Source organism: Myodes glareolus, chromosome 16, assembly GCF_982192425.1.
Source record: "Myodes glareolus chromosome 16, mMyoGla1.1, whole genome shotgun sequence".
NCBI lineage: Eukaryota > Metazoa > Chordata > Mammalia > Rodentia > Cricetidae > Myodes > Myodes glareolus.
The window spans coordinates 18452936-18478390 of NC_142041.1; the positions used below are offsets into that span (position 1 = coordinate 18452936).

Sequence of the window (25455 nt, forward strand, 5' to 3'; positions counted from 1 at the left end):
CCCGTGATCCCCACTCTCCCAATTTACTCAGGAGATCTTGTCTTTTTCTCCTTCCTATTTAGATCTATGTATGTTTCTCTTAGGGTCCTCTTGCTGTCTAGGTTCTCTGGGGTTTTGGATTGTAGACTTGTTTTTCTTTGCTTTATGTCTAAAAGCCATTTATGGGTGGGTCCATATTATGTTTGTCTTTCTGTGTCTAAGTTACCTCACTCAGTATGTTTTTTTCTAGATCCATTCATTTGCTTGCAAATTTCAAGATATCATTATTTTTCACAGCTGAGTATCAAGACAGGGTTTCTCTGTGGAACAGCCTTAGCTGTCCTGGAACTAGCTCTGTAGACCAGGCTGGTCTTGGAGTCACAGAAATCTGCTTGCCTCTACTTTCCAAGTGCTGGGATTAAAAGTGTGCACCACCACACCAGGCTAGTTTTTAGTCTTACGATGCACAGAACTGGAGGGCGTAGTAGACCTACCATATTGACATTGAAGAAGCCATGTATTGTTATCCAGGACTAGGGATATGTCATTACGGATAGAAAATGGAGTATTTTATGATCAGATTCCTAAGAGAATAGGCGTGGCTTTGAAGGTGTGATATAAGTTACTAACAACAGGAAGGAGGTGCCAGAAGCAGCTTTGGAGTGGGTCTTCCCAAACCTGCACTGTCTTGTTCTCTCCAGTCACAAGGAACTTCTTCCTTGGGCAGGGTTTTAAAAGGACAGGCTCAAGTGCTGATCCCTCTCACCTGACCCAAGTGGGCTTGTAATGACAAATTACATCCCAAGGGCTGGAGAGATGGCTCAGTGGTTAAGAGCACCACCTGATCATCTAAAGGTCCTGAGTTCAAGTCCCAGCAACCACATGGTGGCTCACAGCCATCTGTAATGAGATCTGGTGCCCTCTTCTGGCCTGTAGGCATGCATGTAGGCAGAATATTGTATAGACAATAACCAAATTACATCCCGGTGTTGAACAGTTCAGTGAAGGTATTTACTTTTCATTATAAGTAACTAGGCAGCAGGGAAATAACGGAGTCGGTAAAGTGTTTGCAAGCTTGAAGAATGGCGTTTGACCCACAGAAGCCAAGTTAACAAGCCAGGCATGGTGGTGTGTGTTTGTACTCCTAATGCTGGGGAGGTGGGGAGGGTCCCTGGGAATCACAGGGCATCCAACCTACTTGATGAGCTCCAGGGCCGGGGAACAATCTTGTCTCAAAACCAAAGGTGGATAGTATCTGAGGAGCAATGCCAAATGCCCTACACACACACACCCCAGAATTACTAGGAAGACAACATTACATTATGGACCAGATGAGGGTAGTAACCTCATGAAATTGCCACATTTCACTAAAAACATTCCAAGACCTTCTAGCTTGTTCCTCGTCTTCCAAACAAGAGGTCTAAATGCTACTCACGTCTCCTAAGATTTTGAATTGTTTCTAGGAGTACCTAACCTCTTCCTGCCGTCTTCAAAGTACATATCACCACAGAGCACCATACACAGATAGCCTGCCTAGCTCCACATGGAAGTTCTTGGGAGCCTGGTTACTCTGCCCACATGCCTTCCAGAGTTAACTTGTTGAAAACCGTGTGATCTATTATCCCCATGCGTTCAGAAAGGGAGAGCCCATTTAATGCCTCTACGTTTCGATGTTTCCAGGTAAACGGAAGACCTTTTTAGTACAGTTATTGCTGGCAGAGGCAAACTTTTGAGACCTCTTCTTGCTTTCCTGCACTCTTTCTGATTGTTTTTTTTAATCCAAGTTTCCACCATCAGCCTGGATAACTGGACCAAGTGCTGCTCGTTCAACCAGGCTGAAATCCTAAAAGAGCAACTCTGCAGCCATAGCTCTGCGGCATGTTTCTCGCAACGATTAAGTACCATCTCCTCTCTTCAAGTACCTCTCTAGGAATTTGGGTTTATAACAACATTACCGACAGCAAGCAGGAACACTCCTAAGTCCAGCAATCTGTGAAAGTACAAAACCAAAACTAAACAGAGTTGGGATGTAGCTCAAGGCAGAACACTTGTGCCAGGCCCTGGGTTCCTGCCCCAGGACCCCAAAACAAACCCCCAAACAAGGACGTACTTACTGGTACACTCATTAAGCCAAATGCTATTCAGCAGTAATAGGAATGAGAAGGGTGCTGCCTGGCGCTTTCTCCTGTATAGACCTCCCTCCGAATCATGCTAAGACAGACACAAAAGCTCAACCAGTAAGACTCCAGAGGCTGGAGTCGGGATTGGAGTGGTGATGACAAGGGAGAGGGCATGCAGGGTCTCACTGTGCTGACGAAGGTATTTTAAAGCTGGTGGGGCTGGGCATGCAGTTAAGTGGTAGAGTACTTGCCTTAGGCTTGTAGTGATGCATTTGCTAAAAAGTATCGAACCAAACACATGGATGATTTTTATGGTATAAAAAGTATATGCCTCAAAAAGTTGTATTTTTTTTTTTAAAGCTAAAGGAAACGAACTGGGTGTGGTGGCAGAAGTAGAGGCTGAAATAGGAAAATTAGAATGCAAAGTTGCCCTTAGCTACATAGAAAGTTTGAGGTCAGCCCGGGCTACATAAGACCTCTTATCGTTTGTGTGTGTGTGTGTGTGTGTGTGTGTGTGTGTGTGTGTGTGTTTCAAGACAGGGTTCTCCATGTATCCCTGACTGTCCTGCTATTCACTCTGCAGACCAGGTTAATCTCAGACTCACAGAGATCCACCTGTCTCTGCTTCCCACGTGCTGGGATTAAAGGTGTGTGCCAACACTGCCTGGTTTATTTTAAGGAAAGAGAAAAGGAAGAAAGGAAGGAAAGAAGGAAGGGAAAGGAAGGAGGGAGGAAAGAGGAAGGAAGGAGGGAGAAGGGACAAAGGGAGGGAGAAAACTTAGTTTTTCTGTTTGGTTTCTTTGTTTTGCTTTGCTTTGCTTTGCTTTGTTTTTTAAGGAACTGAAATTTCAGAGCCTCTAAAATGTGAAAAACAAAAACAAAAAATTGTATGCTACAAGAGAATCATGCTTTGGATCTCTGGCTGGCCTGGAACTCACTGTGAGGAAGCAGCCTGGCCTGGAACTCGACCCACCTGCTTCTCCCTCCTGAGTGTGAGCACGGGAACTGAAAGCAGACACCACCACACCTGGTGAGGGTATCTTTTCTTTTTCTTTTCTTTTCTTTTCTTTTCTTTTCTTTTCTTTTCTTTTCTTTTCTTTTCTTCCCTTTCCTTTCTTTTCTTTCTTTCTTTCTTTCTTTTTGAATTTTTCATTTTCTTATGTTTTTGAGATAGAGACCTGTTAAGTAGCCTAGACTTGCCTCAAACTGCCGTGTAGCCAAGCTGTTCTTAAACTGTGAGCAATCCTCCTGCCTCCTGCACCGCCACAAAGGGGCTGAACCTAGGACCCTCACGTGCTAGACAAGGTCTCCACTCCCTCTCCTTTTTCTTTTCTAAATTAAATTTTATTGCCTCTAGTTATGACAAATATCCAGCCAGAATACTGGACAGAAAATGCCACTGGAGGAGGGGACATCTGAGCGCTAGACTTGAAGAATGAACCAGGCTAGGAGGGGGGTGGACTGGGGGTGGACAGGAGGAGCTAGCCAGGAAACTATGAGAAAAAGCCAAATTGGTTTGTTTTTTGTTTTTAAGTAGGAACACTTCACCAATTTGTGTGTCATCCTTCAGCAGGGGACATGCTAATCTTCACCTCATTCCAATTTTAGTACATGCAATGCCAAAGAAAACAGAGTTACAGGGCTTTAAAAAAAACAACCGCCTGCCCCTGAGTTTGGTCTGTTCCAGGGAGTGAGGAGGCTGGGGGCTTCAGACAGAGGGACTCATGGGATCCAAAGGGGACTCTGGCTAAAAACTAGATAGAGAGGGCAGGGATGGACGCAGGGAGTAGTGGAAGCTACCTGGGGTCAGAGTGAAGATGCCTGAGCCTCAATCACTGTGCAGAGGGAGCTTTTCGACTATGCCTGGCATTGTAGGCCTGTGATAGTTGCTTAGGAGGTGGAGACAGGAGGATGGCAAGTTCAAGGCCTGAGTGAGCTACAGAGTGAGTCCAAGCACAGTCTGGACAGCAACAGTGTGACTTGTGACCTTGCTTCAAAAGGATGTAGCTCAGTGGTAGATAAATTGTCTAGAATGTTCTAACATGTTCAAAGTCTTGGGCTCCATGCTCAGGACTACAAAAACAAAAAAGAAATAAAAGAAATAACCAAGGAATGATGGGACAGGCAAGTCCCTAAACTCTGTCTTGATCAGTTGGGCCCAAAGGCCCAAGGTTGGCACAACGAAGCGGCCAGTTCAATCCTGTCTTTCTCTCTCACTCTCTATTTATTTTTTTTTAAGGAACTGTGATTATATATCAGTGATAAAATACTGTGTAAAGCCCTTGGATTTAATCCCCAATACTTGACCAGAAAAAAAAAAAAAGAAAAAAACACACTCATTTTTAAATTCAGATCTTCTGAAATCTGAATTTTAAAAGCAGCGGCCTGGAAAGTTCCTGTTTCTGCTGCAAAGGGGATTCCCACAGCCAGGCAAGCTTTAGCAAACAACAACCCATTCCATTCACTCATTCATTCATTCATTCATTCATTCATTCATTCAGTGTCTAAGTAAGTATCAGTCAAACAAAGACAACTCAAAGCTCTCTGAAGCCTGGCTGCCCTTTTTTTCTTGTGATGATGGGGATGACACAGCTCAGAGAAAGTCAACATCTCTCCCAAAACAAGGACAGGTGAAATCAGCTCCTAAAGGGTGAGCATGGGAAAGGGAGCTGATGTGACAGGTGTGCGCAGTCCTGGTTTTCTGCCTTGGTGGCGTGGGGAGTCAACAAGCATGACTACTGCTCTTGGCAGAGACCGGGTCTCACCGTGTACCTCTGGCTGGCCTGGAACTCACTATGTGTATTAGGCCAGCCTAGAGCTCCCAGAGATCTGCCTGGTTCCACCACCATGCCTGGCAGCAAGGTAGAACCTTCGTGTTCAAATCGCCACAGACAGAGTACTTTAAAACCACGGACATTCATTTTCTTGCATTTCTGGAATCAATCCCACCGTCTGAAATCACCATGGCTGTTGCTCCACTCCTCACTGGGCTCTGAGGAAACCCTTTCTAGCTTTTGGAGCTTCACTGGTTTGGGGTTCTGGCATGCTAGAAATTGGACGGACTGAAGCCCTTACAGATGTGCCGCTGCTGGGCTACCCCTAAGCTCTCCGGTTGGTTTCAGCTTGAGGCTGCAGAACTCTTTTGGCCTCTGTCTCTTCATATGGCCTCCATGCAGGTCTGTTTCTCTTTTTCATCTCTTAGAAAGACACATGTCATTGGCATTAGCACCATCTGGTAAAAGCGGAGTGATCTCATCTCAAGATTCTTAATTATATCTACAAAGATGCTTTCTCCAAGTTAAGATCATATTCACAGGCTCCTGAAGTTAGGAAAAATGTTTCTTAAGGTGGTGGTGGGGGGTGATGGTCTTTATTTTATTTTAATTATCTAACCAAGCACCAGGTTTCTTTAAGGAGTCTTTATGTTTAGTTTTGGTTCATCTCCCCACCTCCTCTCATCTCCCCAGCCTTCATCCCAGTGTGTAGACCCTTCCATCCCACTGTTCCTCCCTCCCCTTCCATGTCACATGTGTTTAGTACCCACCCCTCCCCTAAGGCTTTTTTTAAAATTCTTTTTTGCCCCCTCATGGGTCCGTTTCTAGTTCCTCTCCTACAGTTGGGATGCTTTTGTTCATTTTTGTGTTCTGGAACAAGTTCTTGCACAGCCAGCCTGGCCTTGAACCCTTCAACTTTTGAACTCAGCATCCCAGTGCTGGGGCTACAGGATCACCAGGTATGAGTTTTTTTCTCTCTCTCTCCACGTAGCCCTGGTTGGCCTGGAACTCACAGAGATCTTCCTGTCTCTGTCTCCAGAGTGCTGGGATTAAAGGTGTGCACCTCCACACCCGGATGATTTTTAAAATAATATTTGTAATCATATATATGTGTTTGGATCTGTGTGTGGGTGTGCATAAGAATGTACTCTCTTGTCTCCCTTTTCTTCTCAAATAGTCCCCTAGCCATGCAGTGTTTTGTTTTGCTTTGTGTATTAATTAATTTATTTTTTGAGACAGGGTTTCTCTGTGTATTTCTGTCTGTCCTGGAACTTGCTCTCTAGACCAGGCTGGCCTCGAACTCAGAGATCACATGCCTCTGCCTCCCGAGCACTGGCATTAACGGCGTGCGCCATCACTGCCCAGTAAGATGCAGTGTTTTATGATACACAATTCAAACCACTACACTGAGCAATTTTAAACTATCAGACAGGTTCATGCAATGCTCTTGTCTACACGGATGTATTTAAACCATGAGACAGGTTCATATGATGCTCCTGCCTACACGGATATATTTAAACTATCAGGCAGGTTCATATGATGCTCCTGCCTACACGGATGTATTTAAACTATCAGACAGGTTCATATGATGCTCCTTTCTCACACTGATGGGTTTAGTGACTGTTTGAAATATAAGAGTTGGTTAGAAAAAGAAAAAAAAAAGAAATATAAGGGTTGGAACTGGGACTGAGTTGATAGAGTACTTGCCTGGCAAAAGCAAGACCTTGATTTCAACCCCCAGTACGACAAAGAAATAAATCCATAACAAACTAGAAATAAGCTTTTCATCCAATGTACATAATGTATATTGATCTAATCTCCCCTCCCTCATTCCTTTCTTCCAATTCCTCCCCTGCCCCTCCTACCACTTTTCCCTGTCTCAAAACACCACAAAACAAAAGGAAGACTTTTTTGGTTTTATGTTTCCGGAAGAAAAACATTCAGAAATGGCACATACTAAAAATTCAAGTCATCCAAGGAAAGACGGGAGGAAGTCCCTGCTTCCAGGCTTTGTTAATGAAAACACAGCAGAAGAGAGGAGGCTGCTTCCTTTGTTTCCAACCCAGTGCGGTGGAGCCGCCCATAATGTTCATTAGAGTCCTTAATCCACGCGATGATTATACATTTCATGCATTTCATTTGAACGACGCTTATCTCATTAACTTCCAGATGACTCACCCTATAAACCTCCGGCCATCACCATTCCCGCCTGAGTGGGCCATGTGCTGCCTTCCAGCTGACATCACTGGAAACCTTGAGTCTGCACCAAAGCAGCCCCGGGCCTCCATGACCTTTCTCCACAATGCGCAGCGGGGCTGGACTTCTCAAAGCTCAGAACATTCATGTCTGCTGCTCAGACCCCATGCAGGCTACCATTTGAGCTCAGCCCATTCTTAGATATTTATGAATACCCTACAGCAGCCCCATTGAAAATCAAGACTCAGATTCTGACTTTCAAAAACTTTCCTAGGGCCGGTGAGCTGGCTCAGCAGGTAAAAGTGCTTGCAGTCAAACCCGACGTTTTAAAACAAGCCTCAGAACACAATTGGCGGAAGGAGAGAACAAACTTCCACAAGCTGCCTTCTGACCTCCATCCACACTTGCGTTCTGATGTATTCCAAGCCCACTCTTGAACACTCACATCCACACGCAATACATAAAAATGTAATAAGATTTTAAAAAGCTTTCCTGATCTGCTCCAGGATTTCAGGAAGCCCTGTGTCTGTTTGCCTCAGTTGAGAGAAGGCCAGCAGGGCAGAGGAAGCCTGTGACTGCCTCACGCTGACACACAGATGACTTTGGAGAAGTCACCTAAGAAAAATCTTACCTCAATGGCCATGTCTGCTTTCGTTCCTACGGTTCCTACAGGATCTGCAGTTGCCTCATCCCCCTGTAGCAGCACACCGGACCACCCAGATGCTGGAAAAAAAGAAAGCACATTTGAGCCAAGTGGATTTGTCCCAACCGATGGGAAGCTGCACCAGCTGCCATTCTACAGATTGGAAACCCACATGACTTGTAAGGAAATCGAGTGGTAATGAACTTGTGGCTCCAAATCTGTCTGGTGGTCGCTGGTTGCTGGCAAAGCTTTGTTGCCAAGATACAGTCAGCTGGCACATCCTTTGTTTTCACTGAATTTCCAACTTCGGAGTCCTGTACAAGCCCTGTATCTTTTTGCTACTGTTTGAGACATGGTCTTGGGTAGCTCAGGTTCTCCTGGAGCTTGCTCTGTAGGAGAGGCTGCTTGAGCCTCTTGTTTCCACCCCCCTGCCTCAGGATTGGTATTACAAACCTGTACCACTAGCCTGGCTTCGACTGTATTGCAATCCCTGAATCTGGAAGAGATTAGGATGATTTTCATAGTCATACTAGCCTCATAATGAGGCCTCACTTGGGACACAGAGTGAACCTCCAAGCACAGAAACACACACATCTAGTTCAGTACCCAACAGAAGTGATTCCAGTGCTGGGCATGGTTGGCCATACCTGCAATCCCAGCACTTAGGATGCTGAAGCAGAGGGCTTATGAGTCTCCTGACAGCCTGGAATAATAGCAAGGCCCAAATCAGTCTAGATTACTTACTAAGTTCCTGTCTCCAAACATTAAAAACATATACACACACAAAACAACAACAAAATGACTCTAGATTAGTTCCCCTTTTCAGTTCCACATATGTACCAGAAATAACTAGTCCTTCACTGTCATGTTTATTTGCTATTTATTTTAGTTTCACGGTTGTGAGACAGAGTCTTGCTATGTCATCTAGACGAGCCTGGAATTCTGATTGTAGCACAGCTGGCCCCCACCTCTCCGCTATCCTCCTGTCGGTGCTGTGACCCCATGACCAGCCTTGTTCCTTTTCCCACATTGTCAGACCATCTGAAAATGTAGATATTTGGCAAGAGACAATTTCAGGGCAAGGTGGCTATGGCAAGGGGTGGAGATGGCAAGGCATGGCCATAATCCTAGCCCTACAAAGGCAGTAGTGGGAGGATTGTCCCGACCTCAAAGTCTACTTCAAAGGTAAACATAGCAAGCTCTACAAAGTGAGTTCCCGGCCAGTCAGGGACACAGAGTGTCTCATGCCCCTCCCCATTAAAAGAGTAAGAGAAAATGGTTGTGACATTTTAGCTTTTGAAACGTCAGTAGTGATAATAAGAGGATAGACATACTGATGTCCACAGAGGTCAGAAGAGGGCAATGACTCCACTGGAAATAAAATTACAGATGTTTGTTAGCCACTAGCTCTATAGACCAGGCTGGCCTCAGACTCATAGAGATCCTCCTGCTTCTGCCCCCCAAGTGCTGGGATGGAAGGTGTGTGCCACCACCGCCTGACTGCAACAAATACTCTTTTTTTTAAAAATATTTATTTATTTATTATGTATACACTATTCTGTCTGTGTGTATGCCTGCAGGTCAGAAGAGGGCACCAGACCTCATTACAGATGGTTGTGAGCCACCATGTGGTTGCTGGGAATTGAACTCAGGATCTTTGGAAGAGCAGGCAATGCTCTTAACCTCTGAGCCATCTCTCCAGCCCCCAACAAATACTCTTAACCACTGAGTGATCGCTGTTTTTTGATAAGTGCTACGCCAGTCAAGTTGCCTTCTTCATACTTGTATCTATGGCCATAAATCTCCTTTGGCTAGAAAAGTTTCTTTTTTGAAGTGGGTCACAGTAACCTTGTCAAAATACCACGAGTAAGCAATTGCTGAATGCTCTCGCCTAAATCAACATCTGTATCACTCCTTCCAAGTCTCAGGGAACATCACGGAAGAGGAGGAGGAAAGAATGGGCGCATTGGAGGAAGGGCCCCGGGATGTTGGAGAATACTGACTCCCACGCATGAGATGATCACGGCACTCACAGCAGCTGTAATGATAAGACCTGTAACGACTGGGCGGGTCAATATCCCATGGAAAAGGTAGAATCTTATGAGGCTCCACTCCATCCTGAGGATCCACAGGCAGCTGGTGGTTACAGGGGGAGGGAGAGGCATTTTCTTCAGAGGTGTAGCCACTGGTAAATGCCTACGATGCATTAAATAATCTTTTCTCCATGCTGCTGTGAATAACACCAATTAAACTCATTGGTTCACATATAAGGTGCAGGTATGTGCACACGCGCACATGCACACACACACACATACACACACACACACACACACACGTAAAGAAAGTGTGGCTCCCATATCACAGGGGAAAAGAAGAAGTATGGCTAGAAGAGGGAATGAGCTTGAAGGAAGCTGGAACAAAAAGTGGGGGTACTAAGGGGGATACTTTTGAGTACCAAGGGATACTTTTGAGAAAACTGATGTCCACAGACCAATGTTAAGTTCTCGTGAGGTGTCACGATGCGTTTGTCTCCCGTGTTCAAAACTGCAGTGGTGACCTGTTCTTCACTGCTCTCTCATGTGGCGTTGTCTGGTGAAAAATGAATGAGGTCTTAGGAGTCAGGATAGAGAGAAGAGGACCTGTGTATACATAGGAGCTCCCAAGTATGTGGACTCCTAGGAAGACCACGTGGTAGCAATGTCGGAAGGTACTCAGTCACATTCTACACAGGATAGGGCTACAGGCCAACTTGATTTGTACAGTAGAGAGAAGGGAACCCCGTCACGATGAAGACTCAAAGATGCAAGACATCTGACAGCCTTTGTGGGGTGATGCTCATCCATCGGAGCATGCCACTTCCTTCTTCAGAATGGTGATGGTCATCCTGCCAGGGTATAAACATATCATAACACCACCGGGCAGGAGGAGAGCTTGGGATGTTTGTCTGCGAGCCCTTTGGCTCCAGCACACTGTCAGAGACTTTCAACATCTGCTTGCATGGCAAGTTCCAGAGAAGACACTCTATCCCACCAAGAGCCATGATTTATTACCATTGCACAAAAGCTCAGCTAGCTCAGATGAGGAACGTGAGAAGACACTCCGGATGCACATGCCGCTATTATTAGTTACAAGGGCACAATCTCCTTTTATATGAAGAATATATCTGAATAATTTGACCTAAGTTGTGAATTCTATTATACATGCATGCACACGCAAACATGTATTTTTATATAAAGTGACCCTCGCTTTAGCTTTTTGAGATAGGGCCTCATTATAACTCATGTTGGTCTAAAATTCACTATGTAGATTAAACTGATCTCGGCTGAGGTTGAAGCAAAGCTCCTGCCTCAGCCTCCAAGTATTAGCATGTGCCAACAGGCCCATCTCCATAAACTACCTCTTTCTATTTTGTATTTAAATTATTTTATTTATTTATGAGTGTGTGTATGGCAGAGGTGGGGTGTCCAAAGAGGCCAGAAGAGGGCATTGGATCCCATGGAGTTTTAGATGGTTGTGAGCTACCTGACAGGGGTACTAAGATTTGAACTCTTTTTTTTTTTTTTTGATTTTTCTGTAGCTTTAGAGTTTGTCCCAGAACTAGCTCTTGGATACCAGGCTGGTCTTGAACTCACAGACATCCGCCTGCCTCTGCCTCCCAAGTGCTGGGATTAAAGGCCTGTGCCACCACCTTTCAGCCTTGAACTCTTGTCTTCTGCAAGAGTATCAAATACTCTCAACTACTGAACCATCTCTTCAGTCCTGTGCTTGGTTTTTGAGATAGGATCTCATGTAACTCATATAGGCCTTTAACTCACACACAGATAGGGTGATCTTGAATTCCTAATCCTATGATTAATCACCCAAATGCTGGGACTGCCACCACATCCAGCATCCATGAAGAATTACTTTTCTCTTCCACTGCCTTTATGGTTCAGGTCCCCCCAGTGCTGGAGAATGAACCCAGGTCAGGGCCCTATGCTAGCCAAACACTCTTCACGTGTCATTGCTCCAAGTCTTATTCATAACTTCTCTGAAAAGAGAAACGATATTTGATACTATTTCTAAAATATCTAGAAATACCTTTGCATTTTTTTATTCCATGTTTGAAAGAGCAGATCAAAACTCCAGGGGGGAAGAAAACATGGTCTCCCTCCAAACAACAGCAAGTTTTCATTTCCTTGTCATTGGGGACGCAGAGAGCTGTCATCCTGTGGCTAGCTATACTCATAATTACTGCATCAAGGACAGTGTTAGAAAGGTGTGTCAGGCACAAATAAGCCAATGGCTGTGACTGGTTTCTTATTGTTCTTGTTGCATCTTCTGTCCTAGCTTGGAGTCAGATGAATAAGTCTCTTAGCCCAAGTTCTAGTTCCCAGTCACCGACCTTCCCATCTGCAGGCACTGGCTGGGCTCTGCTGACATACATGACAGCCAAGCTTGGGAGAAGCCAGGGACTCCCAGGGTGATCTGCTGGGAGAGGGATCTGGGCTGGGATGAGGTCGTCACAGGACTGGAGTACAGCACCCCATAGACAACACAGCTTTGTGTGTTTGAACACATGGAGACAGGCTGCAACACGGACCAATGATGATAACCTGGCAGCAGTGAAGGAGGTCTTGGGGTGCAGCAACTTAGGGCATTCTGCGGACAAATATGGGGTGACTTCATCTGGATCATTGTTAATACAGACATGAGAAGAGGGGGTGGGAGATAGCTTAGACATACAGGAGCGGAGATCAACCATGGGAACAACAAAGTAATATCTCCACGGTTACCCTCAGTGGGGATACATGCAGGATGGTTGAGGGTGCGGGTAAGAGATTAGGAAGTGGAGATTGTAAAAACAGAAGACAGAGCCAGGCATGGTGGTGACACATGTCCTTAACCCTAACTCTCAGGGAGAGGAGGCAAGTAGATCTCTGTGAGTTTGACATCAACATGGTCTACACAGTGAATTCTAGGTCGACCAGGGATACATAGTAAGACCTGGCCTCAAAACAAAACAACAAAAAACCCAAACAAACAAATAAACAACCAACCAAGCAACCCAGGCGTTAGAGGTGGTCAACTCACTGGCCCTGTGACTTAAGTCAAGTTCTGTAATTCCCTTGACTTTCCTCTCTGTTCCTGAGATGGTCAGAGAGGCACCTTGTGTCATGGAAATGCCCAGAATTCAGAAAGGGGAGGAATTTCCCTCTTTACTTTTCAATTAATTTTGTTGTTGTTCCTCTAGGAAGCCCAAGTAGGTCTTGAATGTGTGGTCCTCCTGCCTCAGCATCCTGAGTGTTGGAATTACAGGCCTGCATCACCATGGCCAGCTTCCCTTCACCTTTGAGAGAGGCTTTCCTTCAAAACCAGCCCCACCCCAGCTGATGTTCAAACTCTCATTGGTCAAAAGGCAATGTGAATCTATTTCTAAACCAGCCATAGAAAAGAGATGAAATGTATCAAAACTCCCCAGATCAACCTCCAGCAGTGGAGAGGCCTAGAAGAAAGAGGCCACCTAGAAATGGAAGAAATGTGCAAAGTGGGTTCTTGGCCAGCAAGAAAGGCGATGCCTACGAGATGAGCAACCAGTGTGGTCTGTCTTGAGATGACAAGCGTGTAGATCGCCAGTTAGAAATGCACAATTAAATGCATGGATACTACGGCCCTGTTGGGACTCAGCCCTCCAGGACCAAATCTATTTATTTATTTATTTATTTATTTATTTATTTATTTATTTATTTATTATGTATACGATATTCTGTCTGTGTGTATGCCTGAAGGCCAGAAGAGGGCACCAGACCTCATTACAGATGGTTGTGAGCCACCATGTGGTTGCTGGGAATTGAACTCAGGGCCTTTGGAAGAGCAGGCAGTGCTCTTAACCGTTGAGCCATCTCCCCAGCCCTTTTTTTTTTTTTTTTTTTTTTTTTAGTTTTTTGAGGCAGAGTTTCTCTGTAGCTTTGGAGCCTGTCCTGGAACTAGCTCTTGTAGACCAGGCTGGCCTCGAACTCACAGAGATTCACCTGCCTCCACCTCCTGAATGCTGGGATTAAAGGCATGCGCCACCACTGCCCTAAAGAAAGATTTATTTATATATTTATTTATGTGTACAGTATTCTACCTGCATATCAGAAGAGGGCACCAGATCTCACTATGGATGGTTGTGAGCTACCATATGGTTGCTGGGAATTGAACTCAGGACCTCTGGAAGAGCAGCCAGTGTTCTTAACCTCTGAGCCATCTTTCTAGCCCAGGACCAAATCTTCTAAGACAGCATCTCACCTCAGCCCTACAATGGAGTCTCCATCCTTGCTGCTGGGGGCTGAGGTTCCTGACACTTAGGCTGGCGATTCTTCAGACTGATGACCGAGCAGAGCCAACAGTACAAAGGGGGAATGTTGTAAATCCAAGAGCCAAAGTTATCTAGGTCTACCTTTAATCTGCTTAATAGCCATTTATCGCCTACCTCTGTGCCTGGCTTAATAGTCTTCGACTGTGAGGTAAAGCTTTGGGACGTAGTAACGAAAAACCCATTAGTTTCCCCGACCCTTAAGGCTAAGTACCCAATAGATAATGCCTAAAATCTATAGCAGAGCAATCGCTGCTGTAACCTGCCCACTCGGTGCCCCCGCCAGTGTGTTGTCAGATGCACTGATTGTGTCTGCCTCTTATTCTGTGACCACAGAGGTTCATGTCACTGCTTCCATGGTGAGTCATGTCATTCGGGGCAACCTGAGTCTGTGTTCTTAGGCCATGTTCACTCATTTGGCTTAGAATACAGTGTCCTTTATTCTCTCTGGAGCATAACCTGTGTTTTGCATCAGTAGAACTCACAGTTCTGACCTTTAGCCTCATTTATGGGGACATGAGTAGGGAGAGGCCTGTGTGTGTCTAACATTCTTTGCTGTCAAGGTTGCCTCACTGGCTCCGTATTAATTAGCTTATAAGCACCTGTGGGCAGGTATTGGGCCTGAGATATATACTTAGTTTTTATTCCAAAGAGAAGTGTTAACTTAGGATAGCCTGTCTGGGAGAACAGAAGCTTGGGAGTACTCAAGAGAGAGAAGAGGGATGAGGCTAAAGGTAGGAGCGCAAGGCATGGGAACACCGATGCCTTCTAGGCCAAAGTAAGGACAGACTGTGGTTGACCCATGCTCCATGGCTGAGGAAAGACCACCTGGAGACGCCATGGGGACAGATAGATAGAAATTACCCTGGTGTTGGGTGTGTGAGCCCGAGTGCTTTGAGGGTAGACCCTGCCACTCCCCAGCCCCATCCCTGAGTGCTCACAGTGAGTCCAGCACCCCCTGGAAGCTCATTAGCTTTAGCCCACACGGAATGGGAACTCCCTGAAGAGGCCTCAAGGCTGCAGATTTTGCCCGCTGCTGCCTCTCTGCAATGAGTCCCCAGTTTCTGCATCACCTTCCCACGGTCGTGGTCTCACCCCTGCACAAGGTCACGCGCATAGGACAGCTGGTGTGAACTGGGGACGAGGTGAACCACAAACAGCGTGGAGAATCAAGGCCCCCCAGTGACGCCATCCATAATTAGGCTTATGGAACGCGCGGAGAGGATGTAGGAGGCCCTCGCGTGCTATAGAAACGGCTCTTGTTTGCTGGGACTCTCTGGATTCCTTCTCCAAGGCTTTAGATCTTGTCCAGCGCAGCTCAGACCCTAATCCTTCGTAGTTTTTCTCCTCCTCATCAACCCGTGGACATCGGTAGCCACGGAGCTGTGGAGGTGTCCAATCAGGCCTTTGAACTCTGTGCTTCTGAGGAGAAAAGAGCCAGGCGTCTTCCTGGGGCACAAAGTCGACTAACCCGCGCAGAAGATCAGCTCATGGTGAAATCACAGCGTTCTGTCATGGAAAAGACTGGGCTCAGGGTCCCATAGTCTTCCTTCTCGTCCTCACCCGGACCTCTGTGTGGAGAGCCTCAAAATCGATCTTCCTTTTAAATGCCTTTGGCTCCGAGGATTTTCAAAACATCCCATTCTGTTCTTGGAGGAGTTCTCAGCTGGGTGGTTACAAAAAATTAGCGGAACTTCAGAACAATGATTTGCCTTTAAACACGGGCTCTCTCGGAAGCCTCACCCGAGGATCAGCTGATGGGGCCATGGGGCCTGCTTCCTCTGCCTAGGATGCCCTGCCCAGGGTATAGAGGAGTAGAGCAGGATGTCCGTGTGTCGTGTCGTCGTCGTCCCCACCCCCGTCCTCCCCCGTCCCCGCCCGACCTGTTCCAGGTAGTGTCTCATCCTTCCTGAGGCCCTGCTTTCTCCTGCTTGGGGCGGAGGGGCATGCCAGGCCCTGAGAGAGCCCCTAGAAGCAATGGTGGCTGAGGCCTTCCTCCTTCAGGGATGCCTCTCAACCCGGAGGGTTCACTGGGATAGAGAAAGCTTCCCCTTAAAATGACAAAGGATTTCCCCCAAACTGGCCTAGAGGTCGCTGGACCTCATTTTCTACCTTTACCTTTCTACCCTCCCCGAGTGGGGAAGCCTTCCTAGGTGCCTCTAAGGATACTGTAGTGGCTCACATCTGTAATCCCAGCATGAGGGGGGTGAGCTAGAAAGGAAGGCTGTGAGTTCTAGGCCAGCCTGAGCTGCAGAGTGTTTAAAAATATCAAAAATTACCCCCCCCAACCAAAAACTTAAAACAAGCAAAATAAACGACCAAAGAAAAGTCTATAGCTTGCCAAGTTGTTAGGTCTCAAACCTGGGACAAACAATTCAGATGCCTATTTAACATATCAAAGAGGACCTGGCCACCACCCCCATCCCTCAGTCCCTACCTGTTATAGGGTATGGTTGGCATACCATGCCCCCTACCCTAAACTTCTCCTCCCAAAGGTTGGGCTGTCCTTCCCTATAAAATCCAGCCATTTTGGTTATCTAGTCTTTTCGTCTAACCCTTTACCCTCCTGACTTTCCCCTGTCCCCTTTCCTCACACGGCCTGGCTCAGGGTCACGTTCATTCTGGACTCTTGCCGATGTTTCTGGCTGTGCTCTCCCTCACATCTATAGTAAACTTCTCCACCACCACTCCCAGGAACGGGCATGTCCTTCCTTCTTTCTTTTTTCATTCAGCTGCTCTGTCTTTTTGACACCATTGCTGTTTGTCACCAATGTGGCTGTCAGTCTACACCCAGGAGACATGTGGGACAAGGATTTGCCTGTGTGTGCATTCTCATATAACCCAATAGCCAAATACAACATTATCCCCACTTTACAGATGAGGAAACCGAGTCTTAAAAGTATTAAACTAGCAAGTGGTAGAAATGTGTGTGTGTGTTTTTAAAAGATGCATTTATTTAGTTTAGTTTTATTTTGTTGTTGTTTTTCTCGAGACATTCTCTCTCTACACAGCCCTCCCTGGCTGTTTTGGAACTCACTATGTAGACCAGGCTGTCCTTGAACTCACAGAAATCTGCCTGTCTCTCCTCCCTTGTGCTGGGATTAAAGGCACGTGCCACTGTGCTCAGCAAGATTTATTTACTTTTATTTTACACGGATGAAAGTTTCACCTGCGCATGTGTATGTGCACCACCTGTGTAGTAGTGCCTATGGCGGTCAGAGAAGGCGTCAGATCTTCTGGAAGAATTGCAGGTGACTGTGGACCACCATGAGGATGCTGGCAAGCAAACGTGGGTCCTCTGCAAGAGCAGTAAGTGCTCCTAGCTTCTGAGCCATTACTTCAGTCCTGTGTTTGTTTTGAGACAAGGTCTCACTAGGAGATCCTCCTCCATCAGGATGGGATCAATGTTTCTGAGCACACAGGCTGCTTGCCTATCCTAAGAATGCAGCTACCACCCCATGATGAGTGGTTTGCTTATCTTGAACAATGGGGCAGGATTCTTGAGGACAGAGTGGAAAAGAAGAGAGGATTTCCTAGGGTGTTTATGTCAGGCTGATGTCTTTGAGTTCTTAGAGCTCAACTCAAAGGAAACTGTTATCATCGTTTTAATTACATCCTCATTTACTTGTAATTATTCCTTGCCTACAATTTAGTAACCCATCCCCCTCCCCCAAACAAAAAAGACCCCCCTGGTGTGTCTTCCAGTCTAGCAGGGAAACCAGAAGAATCAATATGCAATCAGTTTTCTTAATTGTTAAAACACACCTACCCCTCAGCAGGGCCCAAAGAGCTAACTGTCCCACAGAAGCCTGCCAATCAAGTCTAACGGGAAGATCAGATGTAATAAACAAATATACATGGTTGCCAATTGAGAGAGCTACTACGAACAGAAGAGATTTCAACCCTGGGGTACCCAGAGCACACACAACCTTGCTGGCCCCCAGATCCAGGCCCATGCAATTCAAGAAATGTTCACATAGTGCTTAGGGGCTACTCTGTGGCAACCAGGATCCAAACAGCAATGAGAGAGAGAGAGCGAGAGCAAGAGCGAGAGAGAGAGAGAGAGAGAGAGAGAGAGAGAGAGAGAGAGAAAGAGAGAGCAAGAGAGAGAGCTTCAAAAAACTGAGTGTGAGGGTGCCATGTCTATAATCCTAGCTCACAGTGACAAGCAGATCCCTGGGGCTGGCTGTCTAGCCATCTAGTCTAGTCTATCGGAGAATTACAGGCCAATGAGACAGGGTTTCAGAATGCAAGACAGAGGATGCCTGAGAAACGAGATGTGAAGTTGTTCTTTGGCCTACACACACACACACACACACACACACACACACACACGCTCGCTCACTAATGTGTCACTGCACAGACACTCATTCACTTATATGTCACTGCACACATACTTACACGCACACATACATATGAGTGTGTATCCATTAATACACATCCACACATGGTGCACACACTAAAACATATACACGAGCATAGACATGTACACATATACACGCATACATTTAGAGGCACACATATTAAAATACACACCTATGCATACACTGACACACACATACATACACTAAAATACACACGTGCACACACACACACACACACACACACACACACACACACACACACACCCAGAGCTCCGGGACACAGTGCTCTGGGAATCTAGGACAGTCTCGTTTGCAGAGGAGAACCAGAAGAGTTCCAGGGAGACAGAAAAGATGAAGGAAACAAAAGCGTCCTAGGCCTCTGAGCTTCATCTTGGGGTTAGAAACCCAACCGAGAGCCCAGGGCAAACTCTCCACAGTGTGCCAGGGATAAGAAGACAGTCTGCTGTTTCGACCTGACCCGCTTCCTCTAAGCGTGAGGTAAGGAGGAATGACATTGTTCATAAAAATAGCTATTGCTTCATAAGCGTCTGCTATGTGTCTTTAATGCTCTGAACTTCATATATATTGTACCACGAATAGTGTTTTTAAAACCCCCAACTTGCCTTGCATCCATAAAGCTCTGGTTCCATTACCAGCACTACATAAACCCAGCATGGTGATAGATGCCTGTAGTCCTAGCATTTGGTGGATGGAGGCAGGAGAATCAGTAACATCCTAGACAACACTGAGACCTCGAAGAGAGCCTGGGATACCTGAGCCTGTCTCAAAGAAAGGCTGGGAGATGGCTCAGTAGTTAGGAACTCCTGCTGCTGCTGTTGGGTGGACCGAATTCAGTTCACAGCACCCATATGAGCTGATAGGACACCCTCTTCTGGCCTCCTTGGGCATACATATATGCTGCACGCACACATAAATAAAATTAATAAATAAGTAAATCCTTTTTTTTCTTCTTCTTCTTCAAGAAAGGGTTTCTCTGTAGCTTTGGAGCCTGTCCTGGAACTTGCTCTGTAGACCAAGCTGGCCTCAAACTCACAGAGATCCACCTGCCTCTGCCTCCCGAGCGCAGGAATTAAAGGTGTGTGTCACTACCACCTGGCTTTCAATAAATAAAGCTTAAAACAACAGCAGAACCCAAGTTAAAGAAAAAGAAAGGCACCATTATTATTTTATTTTTATGAAATTAGGAGATAGCAAAAATGAGGCTTCAAGCTGGTATGATGGCTTGTGCCTATAATCCTAGCACTTAAGAGGCTGAGGCAGGAGAAAGTGCCTCAAATTCAAGGCCAGCATGGGTTATATGGAGAGTGTCAGGATAGTTTAGGATACAGAATGAGACCTTGCATCAAAAACAAACAATAACCAAAGATGGAAGGGAATAAAGGAACTCTCAAGAGATCAGTAGTTTACCTCGTGCATAGACTGTACACTCACAGCCCAGGCACATATTTGTACAAGTGTGCAGATGAGTGTATGTGTGTGCACGCACGTGCACACAGGCTTGTGCATATGTAGTCATGAAGCTAGCTCCACCTGCCCAGAGGACATATACCTCCTCTCAAGGGGAAGAGCTTCTTTCACTACAGCATCGAGAACTGGGTCAGAAACCTGGGTGTTTCATCGCCTGCTCTATTCTCGAAGGTCTTTTCAGCATCCTTCTGTTTAGGAAGGGGAGACAGAGTCCAATTACAGGAAAAGGAGAGCAGAAAAGTTGTCTGATGCAATTTTAAATGAGTTTTAGAAGACCCTTGCGGTCCAAGCTCATTTGGAAGCCAGTTGTTTCTGCAGGCCTGTGCTTAGAAATTAAGGCCCCTTTAGGCAACTGTGTGACCCACAGGCTTCTCAAGGGTTGCTTTGGGACAATGGTTTTACCCTGTAAAGATTTGATTCTTGTACTTGTTTAATAAAATGCTGATTGGCCAGTAGTCAGGCAGGAAGTAGAGGCGGGGCAATGAGAAAAGGAGAATTCTGGAAAGAGTCAGTCTGCAGTCGTCACCCAGCCACAGAGGAGACCAGACAGAGAGCAAGTAAGATGTGACCCTTGCTAAAAAGGGTACCAAGCCACGTGGCTAACACAGACAAGGATTATGGGCTAATATAAGTTATAAGAGTTAATAAGAAGCCTGAGCTAATAGGTCAATCAGGTTATAATTAATGTAGACCTCTGTGTGTTTCTATGGGACTGAATGACTGAAGGACCAGGTGAGACAGAAACATCTGTCAGCAAAGGGATGTTCCCCCAAAATTTATATTCAGTGGAGCTTCTCTATGGGTCCAATAAAAAATTCTGCTATACTTTCCATGCACCGGAACAAACAGGTTGGATGGCCTGGTTTGTTTAGGTGGAAAGATAATTGGTATTTATTCATACACACACACACACACACACACACACACACACACACACACACTCCAAATCCACCCAAGCCACAATCTTGGATCCAATCTCCATTCAGAGAAAATGCCTTAGCCAGGAAATAAAACTCCAGGACTAGAGAATTGGTTCAGCAGCTAAGAGCATTTGCTGCCTTTGCAGAGGTTGAGGGTTCAGGTCCGAGCACCCACACAGCAGTTTTCAGCTGACTCTAAATCCAGCTCCATGCGACCTCATGCCCTCTTCTGGATTCCTTAGATCACTAAACAATGTGGTGCGCACAGTGTAGGCAAACATTTACATGTCATTTAAAAAAATGTTAAATAATTAAAACTCCAGGGCAGTTAATGATGGGGACATATTTGGGCTTTGGATTCTTGGGAAAGTCAGCCACCTAAGTCGTGCGCCTTCATTTTCCTGTCTTGGCACACCAGACTGAAGGCAATCATGGCAGAGAGAACCCTTGGAGAAACTTCTTTCCCTGCCTTCCTAAGCCACCCCCTCCACCCCTACTCCAGGGTCTAAGCCTCCAAAGACCCCATCTCAGGTCTATGTCCTCTCTCATGTCCATCAATAACTTTCCAAAATGCACTGTGGTCACATCCTTTCCCACCTGTATTTCTGTTGTGTGCCAGGAAGGGGCTAGGAGATTGATGTAAAGATCTGGCCCTGTTCTTAGGCATCGGCAGGCAATACGGGCGGTGAGATTCTCCCAGGCAACCTGATTTCCACCACTGCCCCATCTTCTGACCTTCTGTGCCATACACATCTTCCCTAGTTAGGTGGGTAGAATGTCACACATCTACCCAAAGTTCTAAATGTCTTTCCAGACTTCTTCTCCTGCTCTGGCTTTGGAGGGACATAGTACAATGGACCCATTTAGGCATTCAGAAACCCACTTGGAGCATAAAGAAAAGGATTAAAAATGCCTTTGCATTACATTCAGGAAAGGTCTGAGGGTAATCCTTAGACCCCCTTGACCAATGGCAACCCTTCTAGCTTGGAGCCATGTTATGGCAGGTTGTCATGGCAACTTTAGCACATGAATACATATGGGTACCACTAGGCAAAGGCATACAACGAGAAAGCCCTGACCCACCGCTGGTATGGGCAGAGGGCAGATCACAGAATCAGGTGAGTGGTAAGCTTGTATGCCAGTGCCTCCCATCAGGGTCAGGCCCAGGAAAGGGATGCCATTGGGAGAGAACAGATGTGAGTACCGGCAGGAGCTTAAGGAGGTTCTGTGTAGGAGTAGCAGAGGGGGCCAGGCTGCAAAGGAAATAGGAATGAGCAGAGAAAGATGAGTAATGGAGGATGGGAGGCAGGAGGTGGTCAGAATGGATTCCAGGACTTGGCTGGGTTGCTGAATGCTATCAGCAGCCAGTCTGCGATGTGTGTGGGAGGAGGTGGAGCAGTTTGTTTAAAGGATTTGAGTCTGAGCAGCTACGGGCTGGATATGCTGAAGGTAGTAGATTATTTTATGACACAGGGTTGTTTTTTTATTCTAGCGTGTTTGTATGATTGGGAACAGACAAGGCTAATAGTTATCAAAGTTAAAAGCTCCACTGGGAGTCTGGTTTGATCTACTGCAGAAGTCAGGAGCTGGACCCCAGCTGCTGTCAAAGCTGATTTGGGATGCACCCACAAGACGGCACAAGAGCATTTGCGACCAGAAGTCATCCTTCCTCGGTCCGCAGCATGCACAACTTCACCCAGCTCGTGGACATGGTTGCAAACTCTTAGAGCGCACACAACTCACAACAACACAGGGTCACTCTGGTGACTCCTCCTCTCCTCCCTCCCTCCAGCTGTGAAAAAGAATCCCATTTGGCTGGCTCTATTTCTTTCCCTTCCTTGCCTTTTAAAGAGAGTTCGGCATTTGCCAGCCCAATTGCCAGGCCTTTATAATAAAAATGTGGAACACTATATAGAAAGAAGCAAGCTTAGAGGCAGGAGGAAAGCTGATAGGGGAAACACAGACGCAAAGCTGCCTGGTTTGAGACTCAGAAACAGAGAAAGGGGAGAGAAGCAGAAAAAACAGGGGAGAGAACTGGAGAGGAAGGGAGAGATGGAGGAGGGGATGGAGGGAAGGGAGCACAATCGATGGTGACTGCCTTGGACTTCTGCCTGTTAGGGACACTCGCACCCACCCTCCCTTATCAGCTATAGCTTCATGCGTGAGAGGTAGGTGTTCCACCACTGAGTTATGTCCCCAGCCTCTCCCTTTATGATTTATTTTTGTTTTCATGCATGTGTGTGTGTCTGTGTGTGTGCAAGTATGTGTGCCACAGCACATGTGTAGAGATCAGGAGTACGGGGTTCTCTTCTTCATGGGTTCTAGGGATTCGAACTCAGGTCATTAAACTTGCGTTTTCACACACTGAGTCATCTCACTGGTCCTCACTGTGGGAGGGGTTCTTTTAAGTACTCTCGTGCCCCCTCCCCCTTATTTTCATTAGCCAGGGATGCAGGGCTGCTCCTCTTAGAGCAATCCCATCCTGAGCTGGTGCTTCTGTCAGAATCAGAGGGGAGGAGTAGCTGCCCATAGGAAGCCCCGGACCTTCACAGAGATCGCCCCTTCTGGCACCAGAGAAAGTCCTGCACTAGTGGGAAACAGATTTCCCAGTGCTGCGAGGGGGGGGGGGGGCCGCCGACGCCATCTTTTTTCTTTTCCGGTGAGTGAAGCCGTCACCAAAGAACTACAGGCTTCTGAGCTCGCGCTGATCTCACAGCGAACCAAAGACAAAGAGTTTCGACAAAGGCGTCAATCTCTGCCCATGTCACTGTCCTGTCTGCAGCTCCCCTCTCCACTGGCGACTGGTAGCACCGGGCAGCTTCTGCCTGAGGAGAAAGAGCTGACTCTGTCCCGTGTGGTCAGGACTATAGACCTTTGCTTGATTGACAGCTGAGTTTGGGAGCCATTTTCCTGGTTTGTTTGTCCATTTATTCGAGACAGGGTCTTGCTATGCAGCCTTAGCTAGCCTAGAGCCCACTATCTAGACCACATCGGATTTGAATTTGAAACCATCCTCCTGCCTCTGCCTTCCAGGCATGTACGGCTATCACACACAGCTTGGAGCCGTTATCTTACCACGGTAACTCCTATAGCAATAACTAAGACTCTGACTAGTTGGTTCTAGAATGTCTCCAGGTCTGTGTTTAGACAGAGGCCAACATGGAGTGCCCTTATGTACTGTCCCATATGGGAAGTGTTTATGTGGCTCACACTGGAGGGGCCCATATCTGCATAAGGCCTTCTAGCCAATCTGTAAAGGAATCCCACATTAAATGGGGTGAAAGTCAGGAGTTTCCTTTCCCTGAGTTCTTTCTACCCAGGCACAGTACAGGACTCAGGAAGTCACCAGATTTCTCCCCTTTGGTAGTTGTTTAAAGAGGCGATTCGTAATGGGTGTTCCAGTGCTTCTTTGTCCGTTTATCTGCATTCCAAGTCTCCCAGGAGAAGGCATCTCTGTGAGTGTCTGCGAGGGTTTCCAGAGGGATTTAACTGGAGAGGGAAGCCCCAACCTAAATGTGGGTGGTCCCATCCCAGGAGCAGGGTGGGAGGGTCTCAGCCCGAATGAAAAGGGGAAAAAAGCAAAACAAGTTGAGGCTATGGGTTCTGACTGTGGACTCCATGGTGTAAAAGGAACGGTGGGCCGCTTCCCGCCACCTGCCTCCCGGCTAGCTTTGCCCAAAATAATTACACTGAAACTGTATTCTTTTAAACACTGCCTGGCCCATTACCTCCAGCATCTTCCAGGCTGACTCTCACATATTGATTCAACCCATTTCTAATAATCTGTATGTCACCACGAGGTTGTGGCTTACCAGGAAAGATTCAGCATGTCTGACCTGGCAGCTTCATGGTGGCGGCTCTCTGCCTCTGTTTGACTCTGCATCTTTCTCCCAGCATTCTGATCTGTCTACTCCGCCTATCTAAGCTGCTGTCCTATCAAAGGCCGAGGCAGTTTCTTTATTAACCAATGAAAGTAACACATAGACAGATGATCCTTCTCTATCACCATGGGATCAACTTGTATTCCTGTACAGCTCTTTTCCTGCCATGATGGAGGATACCCTGCCAAACCAAAACAAGCCTTCCTTCCCTAAGCTGCCTTTTGTCAGGTGTTTTGTGGCAGCAAGTGATACAGGATCTTTGGAGACACTGAGATACAATCTATGTGCCCCGTACAGCTAGTGTCAAAGGGCAGCTGCCTATGGCAATTTACCACATAATTAAGAGGCTGGACTAAATGGAACTGAGAGCAGATTTTCAGGGGTCCTCAGGGTGCACAGTCAGCTGAGGTTGGAAGCAACAAATCTTTCTTAGCCTTCGCATTGTCCCTGAGACCAGTCAGAGGCCCCGAGAAAGGTCTCTGACCCAAACAATGTATTGAAGGTGACCCATTGGGTGATCAAGACTAGACAACAAAGCTTACTATTAATAAGATTAAAAGTCCATTCCTCTGATGAATGTGAGAATTCAAGGTGAATAGATATTTGGAGGCATAATTATAAGAGGTGACAGAGTCAAAGAGGGCCTATCATCTTGATCCCAAGAAGAAAGCAGATAAGAACCACACCCTGCCTACATCATCATCTGAAGTCGGAGAACATTTCTTATTTGTTCTGAGCACATGGCCCACAACA

The 25455-nt window shown here is 46.4% G+C and overlaps 1 protein-coding gene, 1 long non-coding RNA gene and 1 other non-coding gene across 7 annotated transcripts in view; 1 reads left to right on the forward strand and 2 right to left on the reverse strand.

The window, feature by feature from the left end:
* Palm2akap2 (PALM2 and AKAP2 fusion) overlaps nt 1-25455 on the reverse strand; it is a 459281-nt gene that overhangs the window by 125278 nt on the left and 308548 nt on the right. For all 5 annotated transcript variants that reach the window (XM_048420463.3, XM_085677115.2, XM_085677116.2 and 2 more), the window contains one exon: nt 7701-7792. In XM_048420463.3, coding sequence (XP_048276420.3) covers nt 7701-7792 — 92 coding nt within the window. The remainder of the gene's footprint in view (nt 1-7700; nt 7793-25455) is intronic.
* On the forward strand, nt 2560-9952 carry LOC125391150 (uncharacterized). The gene is made up of 3 exons (XR_007228986.3): nt 2560-2746; nt 2937-3129; nt 7043-9952. It is a non-coding gene; the product is annotated as an uncharacterized LOC125391150 (long non-coding RNA).
* LOC125391438 (U6 spliceosomal RNA) lies at nt 3628-3729 on the reverse strand. Its single transcript, XR_007229127.1, has one exon. It is a non-coding gene; the product is annotated as a U6 spliceosomal RNA (small nuclear RNA).